General features: G+C 40.5%; 1 protein-coding gene across 1 annotated transcript; it reads left to right on the top strand.

Annotated features, from left to right (window-relative positions):
- The first annotated feature begins 210 nt into the window (after nucleotides 1-210).
- Nucleotides 211-27,277, top strand: LOC120728046 (suppressor of tumorigenicity 14 protein homolog). Its single transcript, XM_040022715.1, has 19 exons — nucleotides 211-346; nucleotides 1,041-1,171; nucleotides 2,244-2,314; nucleotides 3,697-3,890; nucleotides 7,147-7,182; nucleotides 7,380-7,608; nucleotides 8,182-8,318; nucleotides 9,202-9,306; nucleotides 9,886-9,990; nucleotides 10,501-10,614; nucleotides 10,877-10,990; nucleotides 11,317-11,421; nucleotides 12,268-12,372; nucleotides 14,622-14,726; nucleotides 18,118-18,237; nucleotides 18,316-18,499; nucleotides 20,953-21,224; nucleotides 23,909-24,045; nucleotides 25,649-27,277. The coding sequence occupies exons 1-19, from the start codon at nucleotides 262-264 to the stop codon at nucleotides 25,808-25,810; spliced, it is 2,511 nt and encodes an 836-aa protein (XP_039878649.1). The 5' UTR covers nucleotides 211-261; the 3' UTR covers nucleotides 25,811-27,277.
- The last annotated feature ends 262 nt before the right edge of the window (nucleotides 27,278-27,539 follow it).

A 27,539-nucleotide genomic window follows, 5' to 3' on the forward strand; every position in this document is an offset into this window, starting at 1 on the left:
GTCATAGCTTAAATGTTTTAATAGGCAAATCTAGTATGTGTTCCTTTAAATATCCTTGCAGCACTCTGTGGCTGATCAAGTCCTTGTTGCCGTCTTCAGTTCTGCAGTGTCTGCGTGTCATTGTCTTCCTCATAATACCATTTTTTGTATTTCAGTGGAATATTTTTTAGTCTGTAACAACTGATAAACTCTAACAGTGGTCTCCCTCTCTGTCTACAGTTACATAAACTGTAACTGTTTACGTAACTTCATCTCTGCAGGATGAAGGTGTGGATAGGAGTCACCCTGCTGATAGCAGTCGCTATTCTGCTTGTGATGAGTCAACTGCTGCCCTGGCCCTTTCACTGTAAGCTGCCTTTATACAACATAATACAATACAACTTTATTTATATAGCACATTTAAAAAACCAACAGTACACCAACGCCCTTTACAATAGAAACAGGGAAATTAAGACATGATTAAATAAAATGCTCTTTAACAAAGTACCACATATGTCAGCAGGTTGAAGGCACTAATTACACTAGAATAAAAGAGAATATAAGAACAAACTTACTAAAAACAGATAGATATAACTAAAAGATAAGTAAATAGATAAAAATGGAGCCAAATATAAAATAAGGACACTAACTAGAATTTGAACTTTGCTGTTGTGTGCAGTCCTTTCAGATTCATTTTGCAGAGCTGGCATTTGTGACCCCATAACTAAAAAGTGACAGCAGTCAAGTCAGGTTAAGACCCAGCAATTCATTTTTGTCTTCTGTGTAGGACATGAATCCGAGACCTCTATGTCATTCACCTTTTACACAATCTATTTCAGTCCTATCGTACTGTCAAGAGGACATGCTGGGTTTTCTATCAATGCCACATTTGTGGGGGTTACAGAGAACCTTCCAGGATGATGGGAGAACTGTAAATAAAGGATGGCTCGTTCTGTAATCAGTCAAGTGTTCAAAAATGAACTTTTTCAATTTAGTTGAGTAAATTTTGAAAAAATTCCAGGTTGTGTATAAAATATTTTAAACATTTTGTGTGTCTTTAGTACACAACAATGACACAGTGCAGAGAATTTACATCGGCTCCATGGGAATCAGCAACCAGCGATTCCTGCCAGAGCATGAAGACCCCAGCAGCTCAGAGTTTACTCAGCTGGCCGCTCAAGTCAGCCAACAGGTGAGACCTAACAGACTCACAGCATATATGCTTTATGACACGTTATGGACTTTATGATGATTCCAGTTTTTATCTTGTGAAGAAAGAATTATTCAGGAAACAAAGAAGAGTAGTATGAAATATACACACCTGTCATAAAGTGCGAAAGAGCAGCATCACAAAGTGCTTTAATGCAGACGGTTTCCTTTTCAGTGAGTTCTTTATATTTGACCATTTTGAACAACAGTGAGGAATTTCCAACTGAATTGACATTTTTATACCCAAATTTGAGGCAGCACACTGTCACAAGTCAGAAATTAATCAAGCATAACATTCAACCACTAAAACACCAACAAAAGTAAATAACAGTAATTTAGCATCTCAATGATATAAAAAATGGCATTAAGATGAAAAAATATAGAATTTTTGTCACAGAGCCTGCTGATACTGGTTGACTAACCATGGGGGAAACATAAAAAATAATTTGGGTAATTACCGATGCTGCTAATTTGGGGCAACTGCGGCATAAACCTTAGGGTGGATGGTGGCCAAATAAATTTGTTAAGCACTATAAAAGCATTTATTGTGAGATTACAACAATCCTAAAGTTCTATTCTCATACAGTTTCATAAATTGGCCTGTAAAATCAACTCTAAGAAATTCAAAAAGTCTTGAGTTCTAAGTCTCTGTTGTGACATTTGGGTCAGAATTTGGTGTAAACAACAGGAAACCATGGCTCCATCTTGCCTTCTGTCAACACTTCAGGCTGCTGGTGCTATAATGATGTGGGGGATATTTTCTTGATACACCTTGGACCACTTCGTACCAACTGGACATCATTTAAACACCACAGCCTGTCTGAGGATTGTTACAGTCTCTTTATGACTACAGTGTACCTACCTTCTGATGCTTCCATAAAGATAACGCGCCATGCCATCCTGTCGATCTGGATCAAAATGACTGCTTGCTATGAATCTGTATTGTAATCTTGATGTTATCACAAACCTGTGGCTTCCTCTGTTGTGTGTTTCTGTCTTTGTTGAGGCAATTAAAGGAAGTCACTGCAATGATGTGTGACTTTTTTCTCTTTCAGCTGAAACTGATTTACTTCAAAAACTCAATGCTGGCCAAATACTTCAACCGCAACTCCGTCCAGGCCTTCAGGTACTGTGAAACAGGAACTTGACTGTGCCTGTCAGTGGCCATGGTGTCATGCTGACTGCTAAGTGTTGTGTGTTTGTGATTTGTTCACTGTGATCAGCTTATCTAGTTAAAGATGTTAAGGTGCTGAATCAACAGTCAGCTCTTGAAGTTAATGTTTTCTAAGACGCATGAGGATCAGTGCAACTCCGACATGTATCAAGATGTAATGGTTATGACTGCGCTTCCAGAACAGCTGGTCTGTTGCTTGCTCCTGATATCCAGTAGTTCGTTCTGACCAAAAGGTCAAAGGAAGGACAATCACTGCTGTGTGCCCGGGGCTCAGTAATGCTCAGAGGCATGCGTAGATACATTATACACAAAAGTATTGAGACATCAATACATTACAGCTACAGGAGTGCCTTGGCCATGGAAACCTATGCCATGTAGCCCCACTCAGTTTCTGTGCTGGTTATTGAGATGATTTTTACATACCACATGCAAAAGTTTATGAATCTGCAGAGTATTTGATCTTCTTCCTCCTAGTATTATTGCCACTCTGCCGGATCAGCTTTTCTGCAAAGCCGCCTCCATTCAGCATGATCAAGGGCATCGTTCAGGTTGGCACCTATCTTCTTCACGTCATCTTTGATTCTGTCCATCCATCACCTTTTTAGTCTGCCCCTTGATCGCCGGCCTTGGGGGTTGAGTCGCAGTGCTGTTCTTGCCACTGAGTTTTTATCACTTCTGACCACGTGCCCATACCATCGCAGTCGAGCTCCTTGCATCTTCTCTGTGATCGGCGTGATGCCCAGCCGCTTTCGGATGCTGATGTTCATGATGTGGTCCCATCGTGTCAGGCCCAGGCACCATCGCAGCAACCGCATTTCCATTGTGGGAAGGGCCTGTTTGTGCGTTGCGGTTGCCGGCCAACATTCGGATCCATCAAGGGCCACAGGGCGCACTACACTATTGTAGATATTTCACTTGAGGCGGTCGGGGATTCGTCGGTCACACAGAACACCAGTGACTTAGCGCCACTTCATCCAGGCCGCATTAATCCTGGCTTGTACTTCTGGCAGGATGCTGCCATCTTTGCGGATCATCGATTCGAGGTACTTGAAGTGAGACACCTTCGCCAGATCTTTTCCATCAACGCTGATGTTCCGGTTGGTTTGGGGGCCGGCTTCTAAGTACTCAGTCTTGTTGGTGTTCAACCTCAGCCCGTCACTCAGGTGTGTCTTCCATTGCTAAGTTTGGCATTGCAGCTCCATTCGTGATTCTGCAGAGTATGATTGGTTTTAATGTGGTGGATTGGTTTGTACCTAAAATACTGAACTCTCTTGTTCAGTGGGGCACTTTAAAAATAAAGTCTGAATAAATCCTCTCTGTGTTTTGTGGAGCAGTGAGGGTGACAGCGGCGACAACAGCATTGTGGTGTATTATGAGTCGGAGTTTGATGTCCCCGTCCCTGAACGGACCACTGTGGATGAAGCCATTGAATCTCTGGAGCCTCCAGCAGAAAGTGAATGGAGCCAACAGGGACAAGGGCTGCTGAAACCCAGTGACACCCTGAACATCAGCAGCATCATCTCACAAGGTTTGACAGCTCATAGATTTATGAAGTTCAGTTTTCCACAGGTTTTTTCATCGTTTGTTACCAACTTTATTGCCAAACAAATCCTACATCTAGTGACTGAAAGAACAAGATCATACAAAGTGAGCTTCCTTCGAAGGGTGTCTGGCCTCTCCCTTGGTGATAGGGTGAGAAGTTCAGCCATCCGGGAGGGGCTCAGAGTAGAGCCGCTGCTCCTCCACATTGAAAGGAGCCAGCTGAGGTGGTTTAGGCATCTGACAAGGATGCCTCCTGGGCACCTCCTGGGCGAGGTGCCCCGAACATGTCCGACGTGAAGGATGCCCCAGGGCAGACCCAGGACACGCTGGAGAGATTATATCTCTCGGCTGGCCTGGGAATGCCTTGGTGTTCCCCCGGATAAGCTGGAGGAGGTGGCTGGGGAGAGGGAGGTCTGGACTTCTCTGCTTAGGCTGCTGCGTCCACAACCCATTCCCGGATAAGCAGAAGAAGATGGATGGATGGATCCTACATCTTTTCAATAAATTTGCCATAATTGAGATAATGTGAAATCATTGAGACATCCAAAACTGAGTAAAAAAGAATGCAATTGTTAAGAGAAAAAATGATCAAACACGATAATTGTTATGCTTGTAATGCTTCATAAATATGAATCATAAGTATTATACTTACAAGCATCATTGGTATCTTTTGATAAGGAGAGTCTCAATGTAAGTACGGCAACCGACATCCATAGACTTTGAACAACAATACAGTCTTGTGTGCAAGATAGTGCTGTTCAATGTGGTTTTGGCTGTTAAACTGTTTGGCACTGCATGTTTGAATGCAAAAGTGAGTTAATTCTCACAGCGTGCTCAGATCTGACAAGTGAAAATACACCAGGGAAGCTACATTCAGCATATGCAGTCCATATATTTTGATGACGATGAGCTGGGAAGCAAAATTCGCTTTCTTGCAAGAAGAATAATGGCCTACTAATTCCTCCTAGTAAATTAGTAAAACTACTAAATTTGATAGATGTAAAGTTTGACGCAAGCAACTCTATGTAAAAAAAGTGAGACTGTGTACACTTTGCATGAAGCATGCTATATACTCAGTAAACTGCAATGTTTGTTTTGCACTTACAGCACTTAGGCAGTATGTGTGCCTGGAAGTTAATTGTGTTTAGTGGAGCCTCAGACAAGAGCACTCAGCGAGGACACTGTATTAACTTAATGGGCTGAGGTGGAAAGTTCTCACCCCTTGCATGGTTGTGAGAGTCAAGAAGGTTGTATGCAGTATATTAGCAGGTGAAATACTGGCAGTGTCACATTGACTAGACAGCGCCATCTTTCCATCCACATTAGACTGTGATTTTACTACTGGTGGGGTAAAAGTTCTTACACTTATAACTTCTGTCACAGTCAATGTTTTCCTGGCCTGTCAAATTGTGTTGTGCTTATATAAACATGATGACATTTTAATGAAGGGCTGATATTCACTTCAGTTAAATTCAATTTCATTTAATGCACAACAATCGCCTCAAGACACTTTATATTGTAAGGTAAGGACCTAAAATAAAACAGAGAAAACAAAGAAAACCCCAACAATCATATGACCCCCTATGAGCAAATAGTTTGTTGACAGTGGGAAAGGAAAACTCCCTATTTACAGGAAGAAACCTCCAGCAGAACCAGGCTCAGGGAGGGGCAGCCATCTGCCTAAGCCGCTTGAGGGTGAGTGGATGAAGACAGAAGGAGCTTAGAGATATTGCAGCATAACTAAGGGAGGATTCAGGGTCACCTGGTCCAGCCCTAACTATATGCTTTAGCAAAAAGGAAAGTTTGAAGCCTAATCTTAAAAGTAGAGATAGTGTCTGTCTCCTGAATCCAAACTGGAAGCTGGTTCCACAGAAGAGGGGCCTGAAAACTGAAGGCTCTGCCTCCCATTCTACTTTTTAAATACTCTAGGAACAACAAGTAGGCCTGCAGAGCGAGAGCGAAGTGCTCTAATAGGGTGAAGTGGTGCTACAAGGTCATTAAGATACGATGGAGCCTGATTATTTAAGACAGGATTTTCAATTTTATTCTAGATTTAACAAGGAGCTAATACAGGAGAAATCTGCTCTCTCTTTCTAGTCCCTGTCAGGACTCTTGCTGCAGCATTTTGGATTAGCTGAAGGCTTTTCAGGGAGTTTTTAGGACTTTCTGATTATAAGATAAAATCATCTGGCCTAGAAATAATAAATGCATGAACTAGTTTTTCAGCGTCACTTTGAGATTTAATGAATTAATAATAGAGATATTGTGCAAATAAAGGAGTCTTAGATATTTTTTGATATGCACATTGAAGGACATGTCCTGGTCAAAAAAGGTTCCTCACAGTGCTACTGGAGGCCAAAGTAATAGCATCCAGAGTAAGAATCTGGTTAGATACCATATTTCTACGATTTTCAGGGCCGAGTACAATAACCTCAGTTTGATCTGAATTAAGAAGCAGAAAGTTAGCGGCCATCCAGGTCTTTATGTCTTTAAGACATTCCTGCAGTTTAACTCATTGGTGTGTGTTATCTGGCTTCATGGACAGATAGAGCTGGGTGTCATCTGCATAGCAGTGTAAATGTATGCTATGTCTTCTAATGATGCTGCCTAAGGGAAGCATGTATAATGTAAACAGAATTGGTCCTAGCACTGAACCCTGTGGAACTCCATAATTAACCTCAGTGGGTGAAGAGGACTCTCCATTTACATGCACAAACTGGAGTCTATTAGATAGATATGATACAAACCACTGCAGCACAGTACCTGTAATACCTACAGCATGTTCTAATCACGGTAATAATATTTTATGGTTAACAGTATCGAACGCTGCACTGAGGTCTAGCACAACCACACAGATGAGCCGACTGTCAGAGGCCATAAGAGGATGATTTGTAACCTTCACTAAAGCTGTTTCTGTGCTGTGATGAGCTCTGAAACCTGAAACTTTTCATCAACATTAATTAATGGTAGGACTTCCCTGAGCAGTCTTGTAGGAATGGGTATTGGAGGAAGTAATTACTGAAGTTAACTCAGAAAGATCAATTGAATAAAAAGACTAAATAATTACCAATGGCAGTGAAATTAGCTGTAGATAATGTTACATCTGTAAAATGGTTACAAGTTATTTATTTTTTCAAATGGCCACAATTTTAACAGGAGGAAAGAAGAAGCAGAGAGGTGTTTAGGACTGCAAAGTTTATTATCTATGTGATTTACTAATACATTTATCTTTGTGTTTACAGTTATAGATCCACGCTTGACCAGGTCCAAATTAACTAGTGAGTACTGGGTTTTCTTCAAGCATTTCTAAATGTAAAGCTTAAATTTTGTTAAAATAAATTTAAAACAGATTTAAGTTGCCTCAAAATGTAAAAGAGTCTATTTATTTAGGTGAATATGTTACAAAGCACAAGACCTTCATATCCTGTTGCACAGTAACAATGATGCAATGTTACTTTTGTTAACATATTTTTAGAGAGGAAGTTCTTCAACATCCATGTCAGGAATCGTGGAATTGTGCATTCTCCGGGGTTTCCAGACTATCCTTATCCTCCAAATGCCAACTTCCAGTGGAGGCTTCGGGCGGAACCCGGCCACCGAGTTAAGCTCGACTTTCACACTCTGATCTTGGAGGACGACTGTCAGCGCGACTTCATCAAAGCCTATGATTCGCTGGCTCCCATAGAGAAACGTGCTCTGACAGAGTGAGACAAATAATTCCTCTCCCAGAATTTAAACTGTCAGTTATTTCAAAGTTTCTGTTTGTTGCCTGAGTAGACTGAATGTTTGGGTTTTTATGTCAGAAAAAATAAGACATTTAAAGATTTATGTATGTCCATCTTAACTGAAGGTCTTGCGTTTGGTGACCTCTGTGTGTTTGACGTTTCACTTTATTATAGGGATGCACAGATGTACCATGCAGGCCAGATGCATGAAATATGCACAAATTTTTTAATTGATGGAATTATAACATTCACAATGACGTAGATGTGTTTTGAAATTAAATGCAAACTTCTTTAATTCCTGTTTAACTTACGTAAAAAGACAATTATAAAAAAACATAACAAAACCATGTATAAACTATATGGGATAGCTGTGTATTTTTAAAACACCAGTCTTTTACTATAAATTCCAGTGTATGTTCAAGAAGAGGAATTTTGTTCACACACATCCTTTATGCATCCAGCCCCAGGACTGTGGTATCCCTGCTGTGTGTTATCAGAAATAAAACAGGCTCTTTAAAGGTTAACCTTTCTGTCTCTGTGTTCTTTTCTCAGACAGTGTGGGAATCCTCAAAAGTCATTGTCCTTCTTCTCTTCTGGAAACGTCATGTTACTGACGCTGGTCACAAATGAGAAGGAAAACTTCCCTGGTTTTGAAGCAAGCTACTCCCAGATTCCTTTGGCTAAACAAAGTAAATTCAGATACAATTTGTATTGTTTTGTTTGTTTGTTGTTTGTTTGTTTTGTTTTTTAAAAACAAATATTTTCACTGGGAATATGTGAGGAAAATGCATATAACAACGGGTTCCATTTATATAGCACTATTCATTCACACACTGGTGGAGGCAGCTACAGTTGTAGCCACAACTGCCCTGGGGCAGACTGACAGAAGCGAGGCTGCCATATCGCGCCATCGGCCCCTCTGGCCATCACCAGTACGCGGTAGGTGAAGTGTCTTGCCCAAGGACACAACGACTGAGACTGTCCGAGCCGGGGCTCGAACCGGCAACCTTCCGATCACAAGACGAACTGCCAACTCTTGAGCCACGATCGCCCGTATGCCACATATGTGAAATGTGAAAAGTACAGACAGTAATTTTTTGAAGGTATTTAGCAGAGTCTATAAGGAAACTTAAATAAATCCAGATGCTTTTCTTTCCAAGCTCCGCAGACCAGAGAAAAGCAGATATTCATTTGTATCTAACACTGATCTGAGGTCTAGAAGGACAAGCACAGAGATGAGTCCATTCTCAGAGGCCATAAGAGGATGATTTGTAACCTTCTTGCATTTGCGCAATATCTCTACAGTTAAATGTCCAGTCTGCTCACCTTGTGCTGTAATGCTATATAATGATCTTCAACAAAATCAACAAGCAACATGCTGACCACTAAGTTTAACTCAAACTCCTCTTAGGTGTCACCCAGCATTTCATTGTGGACTTCAACCCAACTGATTGCTAAGATATTTTTTTCTTTAAAAAAAATGTTTGACTGAAGGACTGCAGCAATTTCTAAAGTAGGTAGAAACCAGGTAAATAGATTAACTGATTTTTTTTTTTTTTTTTGTCTTATCAGCTTGTCCAGGAATGTTCCAGTGCAGCAATAACAAGTGCGTCAGCAAGACTTCTCAATGTGATGGTTGGGATGATTGTGGGGACAACAGTGATGAGATCAACTGCAGTGAGTCCATCAAACATCTCACTGTCTAAAGTCTAAAAAGAGTTAAAGAAGGTTTAACACCAAATGTGAATTTAATCACAGCTAGAAATGGTCTTCAAAAAGCTAGCGGCCACACTCAGTCTATTTAAGTACATTCTTTTTCATTCAGTTCAGTTCATTCTTCATTATCCCACCCATTGCAGTGTCTGCTTAATGTGCGATACATCTAAGATACAATTTTAAAAAGGTCAGTATTAACTAGAAATACGGCTGTGCCATGGGTTGAATGACAATGTCGACAACACAGATGAAGAAAAATGTAGTGAGACCAGCAGAAATTGAAACTGTTCTCCTTTGTACTTACTGATAAAAAAATATATAGTACAACGGTCACCATCAAAAGCAGCCAACAAACAACAAAATTACATAAGTTTGACTCATTCTACGTGTCAACCAGGGTTTCACTGATGAGTACTGCCTTCAACCCAAATCATCGCTAAGATGATTTTTTTTTCTTTTGTAAATAAGTGATTACACGAAAGACTAACACATTTTTTGAACCAGGTAAATAGATAAACCAATTTGTGTTTGACTCATCAGCTTGTCCGGGAAAGTTCCAGTGCAACAACAACAAGTGCGTCAGCAAGAGTTTTCAATGTGACGGCTGGGACCATTGTGGTGACAACAGCGATGAAATCAGCTGCAGTGAGTTCATCAGACATTTCTTTTTGTGAAGTCTAAAAAGAGTTCACAATTGGTTTAGCACTAAATGTGGATTAAATCTCAACTGTCTCAGAAGAACTGGCAGTCGCACTCAGTCTATCTAAGTATATTCTTCACTATCACACACATCCCAGTGTCTGCCTGGGGTGGAAAAAGGTCCATATAAACCAAAAATATGCCTGTGTCATGGGATGGATGACAATGGCAACAACACAGATAAAGTAAACTATATCAAGACCAGCAGAAATTGAAACTATTTTGCTTTGTACTTACTGAGTATATGTATAGTATAAGGGTCACCATCAAAAGCAACAACATAATGACTACTAATTTTAACTCCATTTGACTTGCTCTACATGTCAACTGGGTTACACTGATGAGTACTGACTTCAACCAAATGATCGCTAAGAATTGATTTGTTAAATAAATGATTACCTGAAAGACAAAGACATTTTCTGAACCAGGTAAATAGATGAATCGATTTTTTGTTAGTCTTTTCAGCTTGTACAGGAATGTTCCAGTGCAACAATAGCAGGTGCGTCAGCAATACTTCTCAGTGTGACGGCTGGGACGATTGTGGTGACAACAGCGATGAAATCAACTGCAGTGAGTCCATCAAACTTCTCATTGTCTAAAGTCTAAAAATAGTTAAAGAAGCAGCCAACAACATGGTGACCGTTAAGTTAAACTTCATTTGACTCATTCTATGTGTCAACCAGGGTTTCACTGTGTACTGACTTCAAACCAACTGATCCCTAAGAACATTTTTTTTTCTTTTCTTCTTCTTTTTTTAAAAAAAATAAATAATTATCTGTAAAACTAACGCATTTTCTGAACCAGGTAAATAGATGAACCGATTTTTTGTTAGTCTTTTCAGCTTGTACAGGAATGTTCCAGTGCAACAATAGCAGGTGCGTCAGCAAGACTTCTCGGTGTGACGGCTGGGACGATTGTGGTGACAACAGCGATGAAATCAACTGCAGTGAGTCCATCAAACATCTCATTGTCTAAAGTCTAAAAAGAGTTAAAGAAGGTTTAGCACCAAATGTGGATTTGTTTTTTACTGAGATAAATATGCATCTACAGTATAACGGTCACTGTCAAAAGCAAAAAACAACATAATGACTACTAAGTTTAAGTTTTGACTTGTTCCACATCTCAAGCAGGATTTCACTGATGAGTACTGACTTCAACCCAAGTGATCGCTAAGATGATTTTTTTTCCTTTTTAAAATGAATGTTTACATGAAAAAGTAACAGATTTTCTGAACCAGGTAAATAGATAAACTGATTTTTTTTGTCTTTTTAGATTGTACAGGAATGTTCCAGTGCAACAATAGCAGGTGCGTCAGCAAGACTTCTCAATGTGACGGCTGGGACGATTGTGGGGACAACAGTGATGAAATCAACTGCAGTGAGTCCATCAAACTTCTCTTTTTGTGAAGTCTAAAAAGAAGGTTTAGCAGCAAATGTGGACTAAATCTCAACTAGAAATTTTTTAAGAAGAACTGGCAGTCACACTCAGTCTATCTAAGTCCGTTCTTTACTATCCCATCTTTTGGAGTGTCAGCTTAGGGTGGGATACTTCTAAGATACAATATTAAAAAAGTCCATATAAACCAAAATAATGCCTGTGTCATGGGTTGGATCTCTATGGCGACAACACAGATAAAGAAAACTGTATCAAGACCAGCAGAAATTGAAACTATTCTGCTTTGGGCGATCGTGGCTCAAAGAGTTGGCAGTTCGTCTTGTAACCGGAAGGTTGCCAGTTCGAGCCCCGGCTCGGACAGTCTCAGTCGTTGTGTCCTTGGGTAAGACACTTCACCTACCACCTCCTGGTGATGGCCAGAGGGGCCGATGGCGCAGTATGGCAGCCTCGCTTCTGTCAGTCTGCCCCAGGGCAGCTGTGGCTACAACTGTAGCTGCCTCCACCAGTGTGTGAATGAATAGTGCAATTGTAAAGCGCTTTGAGGGCCCCGAAAAGCGCTATATAAATGCAATCCATTATTTGTACTTACTGAGATAAATATATATGTAAAGTATAGTGCTCACCATCAAAAGCAACAAACAACATAATCAACACTTAGTTTAACTCATTCTATGTATAAACCAGGGTTTCACTGATGAGTAACGACTTCAACCCAAACGATCACTAAGAAGATTTTTTTTTCTTTTTTAAATAAGTGATTACACGAAAGACTAACGCATTTTCTGAACCAGATAAATAGATAAACTGATTTTTTGTTTGACTTTTCAGCTTGTACAGGAATGTTCCAGTGCAACAACAACAAGTGCGTCAGCAATACTTCTCACTGTAATGGCTGGGACGATTGTGGTGACAACAGCGATGAAATCAACTGCAGTGAGTTCATCAAACTTGTCTTTTTGTAAAGTTTAATCAATCAAGCCTTTTATTTGTTACATGCAATGTTTACACCTGCATCAAAATTGGATCCCCCCCCACACACACACACGCACAGACCCGTGACCAGTGTTGGTCAAGTTACTTGAAAAAAGTAATCAGTAACTAATTACTGATTACTTCCCCCAAAAGGTAATCCCGTTACTTTACTGATTACTTATTTTCAAAAGTAATTAATTACTTAGTTACTTAGTTACTTTTTAAAAACATGATTTACAACCTGTATAGGTGATAAAGCGATAGATCTTTCAGCCCAATTCTACTTTTTCTGCATAATCCATCATACAAAATGTGATCAAATGGAAAAGTCTCTTTTTAAAACTTGTTTTATTAGTTTTAATCTTTTTAAACTTTATGCATCAAGCAAAAATTTAATTATCTGCAACATTCTCTGACTGGAAGAAATGTGTTTAACATTTAAACCTATTTTCTGCACATTCCAGCACATAAAATAAAATATTTTTTGTGTTTACACTCAGTCTTTCAAATAGATGCAAGTAAAACACAGCAGAAAATAAATAAAGTCAAAGACTCAGCGGTCCTGTTGCTCTATTTTCACCTGTAAAGCAGGAGTGGGGCAGGCGGAGGTTTACCCTGGTGCAGGTGTGCCGCGGTCAGTGGAAGAATCCGCGAGTTTCTCTGTGAGTTTCCCATTAGGTCGTAGCTACTCGGTGCTTGTTTGGAAGTTTAGGGGTTTTTTTCGCTGTAAAAAGAAGTTTTCTTCCCACACACAGCGGACACTAATGTTTTTGTCACTTTTTATGGAATCAAACTCAAAGTAAAGTCAGTACTTCCACGCTTTAAACGCTGCACGCTCATACTCTCTCTGCACTCGATATATGATCCACTGTTGATCTGCACACAGCTGTTGTCACGAACGTCGCACTGTCACTGTTACAAGTAACTTACTGACAGTGGCGGCTGGCCCATAGGGGGCGCTCGGGCTCCGCCCCCCCAAATGTGGAGGAGTAAAAATATATATTTTTAAAAAATTCATCAATGATAGTTTTACTATGTGTGTGCCCATATACAGCCAGGCGTATTTTAACATTTTCACCAGCTGACTCATTAAAGTTCAACCAACAAACTGTGTTTTTCTTCTTCTGGGGCGCTCGTCAAAGCGCCCTTGATATGCAGCGAAATAGCCTATCATTAAATGGTTGCCAGGGGAAAATAATAAATATTTGACCTATCAGCGTCGCTGAATTAAATGGTTTGGGGGCGCTTAAAATTGCGCCCCTGCAGAAAACGCGCGAAGATTTGCTGTTCTAGAATTTTACCTCAGTCAGTAGCCTAAGTGAGCTATAAGGTCAGAGAGAGACGATGGCAGCGGTATTGTTAACGGTTGAGGCACAGCCTCCCCCAAATTCGGTTAGATCGCTTCTAACCTACCCTTTTGCCAGAAGGACAATGGCAGAAAAACTGCAAGTTAAAGAGTTGGGACCTGACAAGCCCGAAATTCAACTAACCCAGGCAACGAAGGAGAAGTCAAAAGCATACAACAGGACTTTTTGTCGGAGTTGGTTCCAGCGCAAGTCGTGGCTGACAGGCTGTGCATATTGATTTATATGATGCAGCCGGCTTTATATTGTTGCTTGATTACACCACACAACATTGGATTGATGTAGCCTAAGTAATGAGTAAGTGGACACATTCATTTTTGCTTAAAGGCTACTGGATGCTAATTTCTTTCGCTTTCTACCTGTAACTTATGTAGCTAGAGGAAAGCTTTCTGTTGTGTGTTGCCATCTAGTGGGCATGAGGTATCACTGTATGAGTTAATCACCTAGCAACAAATTAAAATTGTGTTGTTTGATGTACTCATTAAATGGGTCATTTTAGTCGATATCATAAAAATTGCCCCCCCTGAGATTTTTTTCAGGAGCCGCCACTGCTTACTGACCATCTCTGCCCGTGACCATACATACATAGCAAAGACATGACGTGGGAAGACAGGTCAGAGACAGGTGGTAATTTGGAAAAAAAGATTGAAATGTACAATACAATGACCAAGTGGAGGAGGGCAAAAAGAGACATCTACTCATACTGGGCTCCTTATGGGAGGTCAGCATGAGAGCGGAAAACAAAAACTTGATTTACTTGATCGACTTGATCTACATGTCTTGTAAGACTAACATATTTTCTGAATCAGGTAAATAGATGAACTGATTTTGTGTTTGTCTTATCAGCTTGTCCAGGAATGTTCCAGTGCAACAATAACAGGTGCGTCAGCAATACTTCTCAATGTGATAGCTGGGACGATTGTGGGGACAACAGCGATGAAATCAACTGCAGTAAGTCCATCAAACATCTCTTTGTCTAACGTTTAAAAAGAGTTAAAGTTAGCCCCTAATATTTAGTGCAAGAAATGACTGGTTTCACTGTAACTTCCACATGTATGCAATGCAGGGACTCCAGCAACACTTAAAGGGAAGAGGAACAACTTTTTTGACGGTCCAACACGTTTTGGCTTGTGGCCTTCATCAGGGTCAAAGTAACACATAGTAGAAGTTTGCTTAAATAAAAGGCAGGAAACTGAAAAAAAAATTAAATTAACCAATCACATCTTCATAGATAAACCAGCTGACATATAACAGGTTGGTATTGGTTAATTGGTTAAGTCACGCCCAAGTAAATACTGGACTAGATCATTATAATTCTACAACCGTTTACAACTGTTTATAACTTGCATATTTCTGTATAGCTTTATATTTCATATGTATGTATAGTTTCATATTTATATCCTGTTCATAGCCTGTACATAGCTTGTATACCAACTACAGCCTGTACATACTTATAGTTATAGCATATTCATAACATACCTTCATACCGTGTACATTGTAACAAACCCATAACAGACCCATTTTTGTAATATATCTATATACCTATATTATTGCTAATATATATTTTGTAATATATCTATATTATGGCTAATATGGATGGATGCAAACTGCATTTCGTTGCCTTGTACTGGTGACATGTGCAATGACAATAAAGTTGAATTCTATTCTATTCTATTCTATTGATGGGGGGAACACACATAATCTCCACCTGTCTTAAAAGCCAAAACGTGTTGGTCAGTCAATAAATTTGTTCCTCTTCCCTTTAAGTGTTGCTGAGTTCATCCTCTCCACGCACCTTGGAAGCACGTGAAGTTGTGCCAGAAATTTTTGTTGTGATTTATTAACTTCCATATGTACTCAGAGCTTTCTGGAAATGAGACCAGCCTAAGCTGTGGCATTGTAATGAAATTGGCTTTTTCAAAGGAGCTTTGGGTCAAAGGTCTGATAGAAAAAAACACTTTTCAAATAGTTTTTGAAAAGTGAAAAGTTTTGTTGGTGAATGGGCAATATTGATGCAAAAATAGGATCTGCATCTGTCGTGGAAAAGACGGGTGTCTGATGCAGTGTTTTTCAACCTTTTTTCAGTCACGGCACATTTTATAGATTAAAAATATCCCACGGCTCACCACCAACCAAACCTGTTCCAAAATGACACATTCTAGCCTAATACAGTACACATAATGGCAAGTTAGTCTCTTGATCTTTTTACACTGAGTGTGAAACCTGGGCCTGTTTAGCAGAACACAAAGATGACACTCTGGCAGGAATTGAAGAAAGGCAAACATGAAGCTCTTCCTCAACAGCTCTTAATCGCGCTCTGTTATTAGTTTTTACAGCAGCCATGCTCGTAAAGCGTAGCTCACATAGATATGTTGTGGAAAATTGGAGCAATGTCAAAATAGCTCTGTTTGCCAGAATGGGGAACTCTTTGGCAGCAGTCAACCAAAAACTGACCAAAGATAGATCAGCAAAGCTGAGCTTTAAACCAGTTCAGTTAGTTCTACCTGCTCCTGCAAAGTCATATCCTTTCCAAAAACTGCTGCTGATGTGGGTTCCTTATCCAGTCAAGGCATTCAGTGGAGACTGAGGGGAAATAAATGGACAACTTTTCCTCAGGCTTTTTCAGGCGTTTACCTATTATTTCATACACTGTGGCAGTTTTGATATCGCCTTGCCATTTCTGAGTGAGTAGGAACATGCCAAGGTTGGCATATTCCAGATGTTGTTGCCAGAGGTGCACCTTTGAATTGAATCCATTTATTTTATCTGTGCTTGTGAGCAGTGTCATTTCAGCCTTTCATTCATGTGTTCAGTTCATTTAAATGCTGAAATATATCTGCCACGTAAGCCAGCCTTGCACACCACTCATCACTTGCAAGCAGCTTTGCATCATTGTACCTCTCATCAGTCAAAAACAGTTAACAGTTAGCTCTTCTCGCAGCTCATACACAGAGGCCAGTACTTTGCTGCGTGACAACCATCGGACCTCCGTGTGGAGCAATAAGGCTTCATGCTCCGCTCCCATTTCCTCACATAGAGGTGCACATATGCGGCTTTTCAGGGGTCTTGTCTTGACAAAGTTTACCATGTGCATGACATCATCCAACAGGTTTGATGGTAAAGTCTTGGCAATGAGCACCTCGCGGTGCAGAAATCAGTGCGTAACAATAACATCTGGGTGTATCGATGTCACTCTGCTAACGAAGCCTGTGGTGTGCCCGACCAGGACTGCTGGTCCATTAATGCAGACACTCGTGCAGTTTTCCCACGCATTTCCTTTCCTGTTGTTTTTTCTGGCAGTGCCTTGCAAAATAGAAAATTTTCTCTGATGGACTCTCCATCCACAAAACGCACATTGGCCAAGAGTTGGATATGTCCACTAATGTCCGTAGACTCATCAAGTTGGACTGTAAACTTCCCACCCATCTTCTCCAAAACCACACTTTCATTGTCTGCAGACATGTCATCGAAAGTCTGGCAATTGTGTTATCTGAGATCTCTCATTTAACACAAGTGCTATCTGAGAGCCTTGAGAGCTCTTTCAGACACCTTTGTGTTTTTTCTCATTAAAGTTACCTGTTTCTCAGCATGTTCACGCAGGCAAACAACATAGTCTGCGTTCTTGTTTTGAAGTGAGGGATGCTTTGTGTGCAGATGGTGTTTAACCTTGCTTAGGACCATGGCACTGTTTGAGAGCGTTTCCCCACACAAACATAATAGACTTGGTGCAGTTGGCTCTCCAGTGAAAGTAAATCCAAACAAAAGATAACTTTCGCTGTACTGCCTCGAGCCCACCGCTTTTTGCTTTCTTTTGACCACCACTCATACTCGGCTCTTCTGGACTAGAATGTTGTCCAGGCCCCAGTTTGGAGTCTGCAATTTTTCCTTTCAAATATTTATTCAGCTTTGTTGTATGTCTTCCAACTGCCACGTACCACATGCATCACTAATTCTATTGTCTTAACTTAGCAAGCTCACTTTTCGCTACCCACTGCCACCTACTGACATGAAAGAGTAATTACTCTACCAGTCACTGCATTGAAAGCACAGATGCCCAACAATGATTTTATTATTTGCTGTAATCATTAAATGTATTTTTTGCACCAGTTAATTAAAATTAAATAATTTTAAATAAATAACACCAGAGCAGTGGTTGGGAAACACTGGCCTGATGAATGTGAAGAATGACAAAACTTTAAGCTAACATAAATGATTTGGAGATACTAAAAATTAAGATTAGATTTCATGAAAAAAACATTTTAATTGATATTTTGACCTAAAAGATGCCTTTGTATTAGAATTTTCTTAGAGACTGATATCATGTGTGTCTCCTTTCATTTAGCTTCAGTGGTGTGCTCAGCATTCACCTTCCACTGCAGTAATGGACTCTGCATCAGTAAACTGAACCCAGAGTGTGATGGAGAGCAGGACTGTGAGGACGGCTCTGACGAGGCTAACTGTGGTACGTTTACCACACACTCACCCACAGATGGTTGCAGTGTGACTTTTCTAGTGTATTAAGATCTGTGTTTGCTTTCAGATTGCGGTACGAGTTTGTACAGTAGCACTCGTATTGTGGGGGGTCGGGGAGCTAATGTGGGCGAGTGGCCCTGGCAGGTGAGCCTCCACTTCAAGGGGCTAGGACACATGTGTGGAGCCTCTGTGCTGAGTGACCGCTGGCTGCTGACTGCTGCCCACTGCGTCCAAGACACTACAGTTTACAAGTAGGAGCTCTATTTTAAGTGATAAATATTGCAGCAAATGTTGTAAAGTGTAAGGATTTGAGCAAATTTGTCAAGGGCCAAATTGTGATGGCTAGGTGACTGCGTCAGAGCATCTCCAAAACTGTCTCTCCTGTAGTTCCCAGTCTGCAGTGGTCACTATGTACCTTGTGGCGGGGCGTGGTTTGTAGATGCCACGCAGGTGCGTCCATTGCGCCTGCAGCAGGAAACTCGCCACATACCTATGATGGCCCAAGGAAGGAACAGTGGGGGATTAACGATCTAGCATCTGTGGGATGTGCTGGACATAAATGCCCCACTTTGAAAAAACTTCAGTTGATCCAAAGTGCAGCAACGAAAGTACTGACAAGGACTAGAAAAGAGAGCATGTTTCTCACTCATTGGATCCTTGTTAAATCCAGAATTAAATTTAAAATCTTTCTCATTACATAAAAGACCTTGAATAATGAGACCCCATCTAATGCCCATAGTATCATATCACTGCAATAGAGCACTTCGTTCACAGACTGCAGGCTTACGCCTTTTTCCTAGTGGCCCCGCCCCTCCCCGAGCCTGTTTCTGCCTGAGGTTTCTTCCTATTAAAATGGAGTTTTTTCTTACCATTGTCACCAAATGATACTGAGTTGTCTCACTGTTTGGGATTTTTTCTTGATTATTATTGAGTCTTTACCTCACAACGTGGTGCTCTGAAGCAACTGTTGTTGTGGTTTGGTTTTACAAATGTGTCACAGTTGAATTGAACTGAAAACTAGTAGCCACCTCACCTGCTCTTTCTTGTTGTAAATGTAAAACTTTTTGTTACATCCAATGGAGCTGGCAGGACTCGAGACATGGGACTTGCTTCTTTCTTAAAACTTCAAAGGATTTATTTTACAGTCACTTAATCCAAAAAGCACAGACACAGGGGATTGTTATCCAAAGGCTCCGGGGACATAAAGGGAAGGCTCACACATCCAGTTCACAATAAAAGCTCTCTCTCAGACGTAGGAACACTCTCTCACTATACACCAGGGATGAGACACTGGGAAAGTCACTAACGAGGTAGGTCAACGATCCAGCAAAGAGGTCGCAGCAACAGCTCATCAGCACTAGGTGGGTGATGTTCCTCAGGTGTGCAGGGCGGGAACCCAGGCAGAGTACTCGCATGAACACAGACACCAAATCAAACAACAGAGTGAAAAGAGAAAGAGGCAGAGTGTGGCAAGATGCTTGGAGAGAAGGCGGGACCATAGCAGTGCACCCCACCTCCCCACTCCTTCTTCTTCTACCCTTAATGGGAACCTCCTGGAAGCCGCACATGCTCACAATGGAAGTCTGTAGGCATCACTTTATACAAGGTGGCAGCCTGGGGATGCTCCTCCAGTCTGTACCCCTCCCACTCCACAGGATATGGAAGGCCCCTCCCTCGGCACCAGGATTCAAATTCCTTTAAAGCAGGGGTTTCAAACTAAAATCAGCCGCGGGCCACTGCTGGCACCATCATCTCATTGGAGGGCCACTTCAGTGTTCAAGTAGCACAAACAAACAAGAAAACACTCACAAATATTTCCTAAAATGTTGTGTTTGTTTGATTTCAGGGCGCTATTTCAAATATTGTATAACAAAACAAAACTGCAACTGAAGCCTTTCATTAAACTACAGAATAAATAATTTGGTCCTCTCTTTCTGGCCAGACACATGTCAGCACTTCTACTATATTTGTTTGTATTTAACAAAATAAAAATGCAGACATAAGTGTACACATTCATTTTTGACTGCTAGTGAAAATTGTTTTCTTTTTGTTTGTACTCTTTTGTTACCTCGGCCACGTCCGCGGCTCTGAACCGTAGTAAAGGGACCTCTGGCTAATACTTCGGGTTCGTGTCGGCTCGTAGCCGAAAACTAGCTTTACTGTCTGGGTCAAGTTTGCTAGCAAGAAACAGAGAGAGGTGTTGAAAGGCTGCTCCAACAGAACTTATTGTTTCAGAGGAAAACACGAACACAGTGTACAGTCGAGTCTTAAAAGCTTACTTACAGCTGGGCTCGTCAGGCTCTCTTTTTGGCTGCAGTGGTTATTATTATTCATGCTTCAAAAAGTTCTTTGTGTCTAAAAATCTTTTTTTTTTTTTTGAAAGCAAGCTTTATGTCAGTTTACTATGAAGCTGCAACAGCTCCAAACATTGTTTTGGTATTAAAAACTAAGAATTTAGTCAGTTAGTTACAGTGACAATTTTAGAAAGTAGAGACATCATCAAAATTACAGGAGAATTTAAATCAAACAAATGTGACTTAATGAAGGCAAAAGATAGTTTACTGCGTCATTATTAAATACTGCATGTCTTTTCTCAGCATTAATCCTTGTTTAATATTTTTGAACCATCTTCATTTGAAATGTAATTACATTACAATTGCAATTAAAGCATTTGTTTACAGCCCTGACTGTTTTCATGCTGCAGGCTGTCTCAGGCTCACAAATGGGAGGCTTTCCTGGGATTGCAAGTGCAGAACCAGACCAATGAGTGGACAGTAAAGAGGGGTGTAAAGCAGATCATCACTCACAGGTACTACAACAGATACAATGAAGACAGTGACATTGCGCTGATGGAGCTGGACACCAGAGTCAGCCTAACCCAGCACATCAGACCCATCTGCCTGCCTTCCACCACCTACTTCTTCCCATCAGGCCAAGAGGCTTGGATCACTGGCTGGGGGACTACCCTGCAGGGAGGTGAGATGATAATAAAGAAGTACTGAAATACTGTGTCAAAGTTAATATCTTTCTACACTGGAAGGTGATGACAATGTAACACAGTAAGGGGAATTACTGAATAGATTATATTAATGGGCCAATAGGTTCAACTATAGGAGCACAGGGGTGTGTTTAAGTGAGACAGAGACCGGAATGTGACTGAAAAGAACCAGCTGCCTTTAGCGAACCATAAGTTTTGACAACCACAGGGATAAGGCACTTTACACAAGTGTGGAAAAAATTCAATTCAATTTGATTTACATAGCACCAAATCAAAATAAAAGTCGCCTCAAGGTGCTTTAGATTGTAAGGTAGACCCTACATACAGAGAAAAAAACCAACAATCATATGACCCCCTATGAGCAGCACTTTGGCAACAGTGGGAAGGAAAAACTCCCTTTAAACAGGAAGAAACCTCCAGCAGAACCAGGCTCAGGGAGGGGCGGGGCCATCTGCTGCGACAGTTGGGGTGAGAGAAGGAAGACAGGATAAAGACATGCTGTGGAAGAGAGACAGAGACTAATAACAAGTGTGATTCAGCATAGAGGTCTGTTAACACATAGTGAGTGAGAAAAGTGACTGGAAAGGAAAAACTCAATGCATCATGGGAATCCCCCGGCAGCCTACATCTATTGCAGCATAACTAAGGGAGGATTCAGGGTCACCTGGTCCAGCCCTAACTATATGCTTTAGCAAAAAGGAAAGTTTGAAGCCTAATCTTGAAAGTAGAGATAGTGTCTGTCTCCTGAATCCAAACTGGAAGCTGGTTCCACAGAAGAGGGGCCTGAAAACTGAAGGCTCTCCCTCCCATTCTACTTTTAAATACTCTAGGAACAACAAGTAGGCCTGCAGAGCGAGAGCGAAGTGCTCTAATAGGCTGATATGGTACTACAAGGTCATTAAGATAAGATGGGGCCTGATTATTTAAGACCTTGTATGTGAGGAGCAGGATTTTGAATTCAATTCTGGATTTAACAGGAAGCCAATGAAGGGAAGCCAAAACAGGAGAAATCTGCTCTCTTTCTAGTCCCTGTCAGGACTCTTGCTGCAGCATTTTGGATTAGCTGAAGGCTTTTCAGGGAGCTTTTAGGACATCCTGATAATAATGAATTACAGTCGTCCAGCCTGGAAGTAATAAATGCATGAACTAGTTTTTCAGCGTCACTCTGAGACAGGATATTTCTAACTTTAGAGATGTTGCGCAAATGGAAGAACGCAGTCTTACATATTTGTTTAATATGTGCATTGAAGGACATGTCCTGGTCAAAAATGACTCCAAGGTTCCTCACAGTGTTACTGGAGGCCAAGGTAATGCCATCCAGAGTAAGAATCTGCTTAGACACCATATTTCTAAGATGTTCAGGGCTGAGTACAATAACCTCAGTTTGATCTGAATTAAGAAGCAGAAAGTTAGCGGCCATCCAGGTCTTTATGTCTTTAAGACATTCCTGCAGTTTAACTCATTGGTGTGTGTTATCTGGCTTCATGGACAGATAGAGCTGGGTGTCATCTACATAGCAGTGAAAATGTATGCTATGTCTTCTGATATTACCAAAGGGAAGCTTGTAAACAGAACTGGTCCTAGCACTGAACCCTGTGGAACTCCATAATTAACCTCAGTGTGTGAAGATGACTCTCCATTTACATGCACAAACTGGAGTCTATTAGATAGATATGATACAAACCACTGCAGCACAGTACCTGTAATACCTACAGCATGTTCTAATCGCTCTAATAGGATATTATGGTTGAAATTATCGAACGCTGCACTGAGGTCTAGCAGGACAAGCACAGAGATGAGTCCACTGTCAGAGGCCATAAGAAGATGATTTGTAACCTTCACTAAAGAAAGAAATAAAAATAAATAAATAAAGGTAAAAGCACATAAAACTACTAATATAAAGACTTGGCCAAGTCTTAGCTCTCAGTTCTCAATGTTGGGTGCACCCTGGTAACCTGAATCCTAAACTGTTATAGAAAACAGATTTCTCAAATTCAGTGTCCATTCAAAGGGAGATCTCACACACCTTTCAAATGTGGAGAATATTTTCTTATTATTGACAGTCCCAAATAAAACTTGTCCAAGGGGTATAGTCCAAAAATTGGAACTGAGAAAATGTCAGTCAGTGGTCTTATGTATAACCAACTGTGTGTGAACGTGTGGGTGATACAGGCCTACAATACCACAAGGTACATCAGATCCTCAAGTGGAAAACGAGGGAAAATCCGTCAAGGTGGGAAGGCTTGTCATCTATCACTTGAGGAATCCACCTCAGGAGCAATACAGCATGCTAAAAAACCTGACCTAGCAACAGACAGGGTCAGAAGAGTAATTATTCTAGCTATAATCCACAACTTGAGCTTGTGTTGACATCATATTTGTTTTACAGCTGCCTATAAATGTGTTTGCCTAGCCTGTATTTCTTACTCAAAAGTTTGTACCACTGGAAGCAAGGTTTTCTTGACTTGAGTAAAGAATAGAGGGTGACCAAATGAGTTCAAGGTTTTAGCAACTTGTTAGAAGCTATGATTGATTATAAACCCCACTTTGAAATTAGGATTTATGTGCTGCCTTTAGAACAGCATAAACAGGATCAAACAGTAGTGAATTGCTTTGTCATTCATCAACAAGCTTTATAGAACACGACTTTGTTGTCTGTCAGGTACCGCGACGGCCATCCTCCAGAAGGCGGAAGTTAAGATCATCAACAGCTGGCTGTGTAATATTCTACTGAATTACAGGGTCACAGGTAACATGCTGTGTGCTGGAGTCCTTTCAGGAGGCGTGGACACCTGTAAGGTACAGATAATTCACACACGCTTGTAATAGTGAGAGGAAAGGTGAAGTACTTTGCTGCTGTTTTGGTTTTTACAGCTGCATTTGTTTGATGAATTTACTAAACAACGGTGCTTAGTTCAAAGAGGAACCTATAGACTGTATATAAAAGATGCATACAGCCACTTCACTGCCACCTACTGGTTTGTGAGCTACTCATTTTAAAGCCTCAGTGTTAGCTTCATAGCTCTATAATATGTGATTTTCTGGAGCCAAAAGTGACCATGTTTGGAAGAGTGTAGGAAGTGCATGAAGAGAGTAGGTAGTGCTAGCTTGGTTAGCAAGCTAAGTCCACAAGGCTCCACATAGCTACATGTTATGCTAAACAGGTTAAAAATAATATAGCAGAAGTAAAATGTATTGGGAGTGTGGTACCACACAGCTATATGATCACAGATAAGTCCATTTGATGATGTAGAGCCTAGTGAAGCTGCCTGTGCTGTTAAGGGGGCCATGCCTAAAACTTTAAACCTTAAAAAGATCCACTGGGTGGGTTATGCAGCTCACAATAACTTCAGATTATTTTTAAGATCAGTCTGCAAAGGTAATTACTAATAAATGGTATAAAGGTTTTCGGCACCAGACGTTGCAACTTAAGGGAAACTTACACAGTAGAAGCAACCAATGTATGTATATGAAACATAATAAATGAATTTAGCTTTAACGGCAACTATAGTTATTTATTTATTTAATTTTAAGTTTTTTGTTTTTTAATTGTGATGCAGTTTACATCAGCAGTAGCTTATTATAGACACTACCAGCTGCAGTACTGTTCTGCTCGCAGGTTTGATCATCTGGAGAAAAACAGGAAACGACCACATGTGTTCATTGTTAAACGATAGCTATGCTTTCTTGAATCCTTTCTTCATGTGAGCTTCTGTGTCACAGTATCAGGGACATGACATGTATAAAGGGAATGAACTGATTAAACAGTGACCTCTAGTGTTTCTTATTCATATTACATCACATAGTCCTGGCACATTTTACAACAGATACAACTGGTTTGTTTTCAGTACAGTGGTCCCTCACCATAACACGGTTCACCTTACGTGGCCTCACTGTTTCGCTGATTTTTTTTTTTTTTTTTACAGCGCATTGTGTTGTGTGTCCTGATTGGCCGTAGGCCACTGTCAATCAATCTCGTGCCGTGTCTTCTGTACAGTACAGAATGCGTTCAGCTGGTCAAATATACATAAGCCTTCAATCACTAGCAGTGTGACTCTGAAGTGCTGTACTGTAAGTTTTCTACCCAACAAACCTGTCAATGTCGACGAAACGTTTTGCACCGTCAAAGGCACCTGTAGTAGCACCCAAAAGCTAAAGCTGACTATTATAATAATGTAGGATCTGTTGAATAATACAGTATAAAGTGCATTGGGGTGACTGTTGCTTCAGCACTGATTAAATACAATAGCATTTTGTATAAACACATTGACAATATCAAAAAACAGAATATTAAGAATACAGTGGATTTCAAAATTGTTTGTAATGTGATGCTTCTTGGGACGCAGCTCAGTCGCAGATATTTCACAGCAATAGTTGATTGTAATGTTCTGCTCTCTCTCAGGGTGACTCCGGCGGGCCCCTGTCTGTCGCCAACTCCCGCGGGCGTTTTTTCCTGGCAGGTGTGACGAGCTGGGGCAAAGGCTGCGCTCGCATATACGCACCCGGCGTCTACACTCGGGTTACCAAATACCGCAGCTGGATAAAACAGAAGACTGGAGTGTAGAAGCTTATGGATTACACACATTCCTCCTGGAAATGGAACCAGATGTTGACGTTTTTTAAACTTTTTTTTTAATGACCCTAATACCAAAAATGATGACATGCACATTTACAAGGCATCAAATGCAGTATTTTAACAGTTAAACTGTTACATTAAGATAAGATGCTCAGTTGAATGGCAGCATCTCTAATAAGATTTAAATATATTAACCTCAGCTGGCCTTTGATTTTGCAGATGTAAAAATTGCAAACAAATGTTTTATAAACTATAAATAATCCAGTATGCACAAATTCTAGAAAAAGCAGGACCAAAGTTATTATCAGGTTGCAACAGCTCAAAACATTGTTTTGGTATTAAAAATCTTTAAGGACTAACTCGACAGGCACAGTGACAATTTTACACCTCTGAGGCATCAACAGAGTTAGAAGAGGATTTAAATGAGTCATAGAAATGGGACTTAAAGGCAAAAGGTAGTTTATGCAGGCATGAATGCTCCTAGTGGGCGTTGTGTTGTGCAGGCTGCAACTCCCACTAGGAGCACTTAGAAATTCGTGCATGAGCAGCATGACTGAGCAGACATAGTGTGGTACTGTATCTTTTAAAAATATGTGAAAACCAGCAACATAGTTGTAGTTTGCTCAAAGTATATATCCTAATTACTCAATTTAATCTCATATAAATAAACTAAATGTGGTGCTTATGTGTGTTAACCTAACTGAATTCAAAACATCTCCACCTCTCTGGGTAATATTGTCGCTGTATTTTTATTATTTTTAAAAATAAAAAAATACATGTTTTTTTTATATTAAAAAAACATGTATTCTCTTCTTACTCATTAAGGATTTTATGTTTTTTATGGATGATTTATGCTATTAGCATTGTATTTGATCTGATTGTAATTTTCATGATTTTAATCACAGAATGACTTCATAATGGCCTCCTTATATTGTTTAGTCATTAGTTATTGATCTACTCTTGCCACCTTGCTAAACTGATCGATTAAGTGGTTGATTGTTGTCTGGTTTGATCTGGTTTTTTCCAAGTTATGCACTTCACAGGTGATGCAGGCTGAACTTGAAACATGTAATTCTTTATCAGTGTCTTTACACTCTTTGAGTAAAAATCTTTTTAAATATCACTGAAGAAGATATTTTCAGCCATACTTGAGACCTCAGAATTAGGGAGACGTTCAAAAGGGCTGTTGGGGGGGGGGGGGGGGTACAAAGCACTTAAATTTTACAATGTTTATTTATCGGCCACAACAACGGGGTATCCAAATTCAGAGGCTGCGTCCTGAGGACCCGGCCTTCGCGATCTAAGTGGGCCGCGTCCTCCGAAAGCCAGGTAGACCGGAAATAAGCGACTGTGAAATTGGGCGGTCTAGCCTTCAGAATTACGTCACCGTCTGCTCCTTGCTGTCTAAAATATAACCGGACGCTGGCGTAAATTTTCGACCATCTCACACTTATATTTGACGGGGGGACTGAAATTCGGGATTCTCCCGGAAAAATCGGGAGTGTTGGCATGTTTTCAGCTGCTCCCTTGTCACAAGGAGTCCCCACAGTGGACCACTCTGCATATCTGATAAATGAAGGATGCCTATAGGAACCACAAATGCCCAGTTAATAATAATAATAATAATATTAATTATTATTATTATTATTATTCAATATTTCATTTTCAAAACGGCTTGAAAAATGTTTCCATTTACAAACATGATGAAAATTATTTC

Source organism: Simochromis diagramma, unplaced genomic scaffold (genome assembly GCF_900408965.1).
Source record: "Simochromis diagramma unplaced genomic scaffold, fSimDia1.1 OVJJ01000308.1, whole genome shotgun sequence".
Lineage (NCBI taxonomy): Eukaryota > Metazoa > Chordata > Actinopteri > Cichliformes > Cichlidae > Simochromis > Simochromis diagramma.

Coding starts and splice junctions, on each gene's coding strand:
- LOC120728046 (XM_040022715.1), top strand. CDS start 262: ATGAAGGTGTGGATAGGAGTCACCCTGCTGATAGCAGTCGCTATTCTG. Junction 10,991..11,316: donor CAGCGATGAAATCAACTGCA/GTGAGTCCATCA, acceptor TTGTCTTTTTAG/ATTGTACAGGAATGTTCCAG. Junction 11,422..12,267: donor CAGTGATGAAATCAACTGCA/GTGAGTCCATCA, acceptor TTGACTTTTCAG/CTTGTACAGGAATGTTCCAG.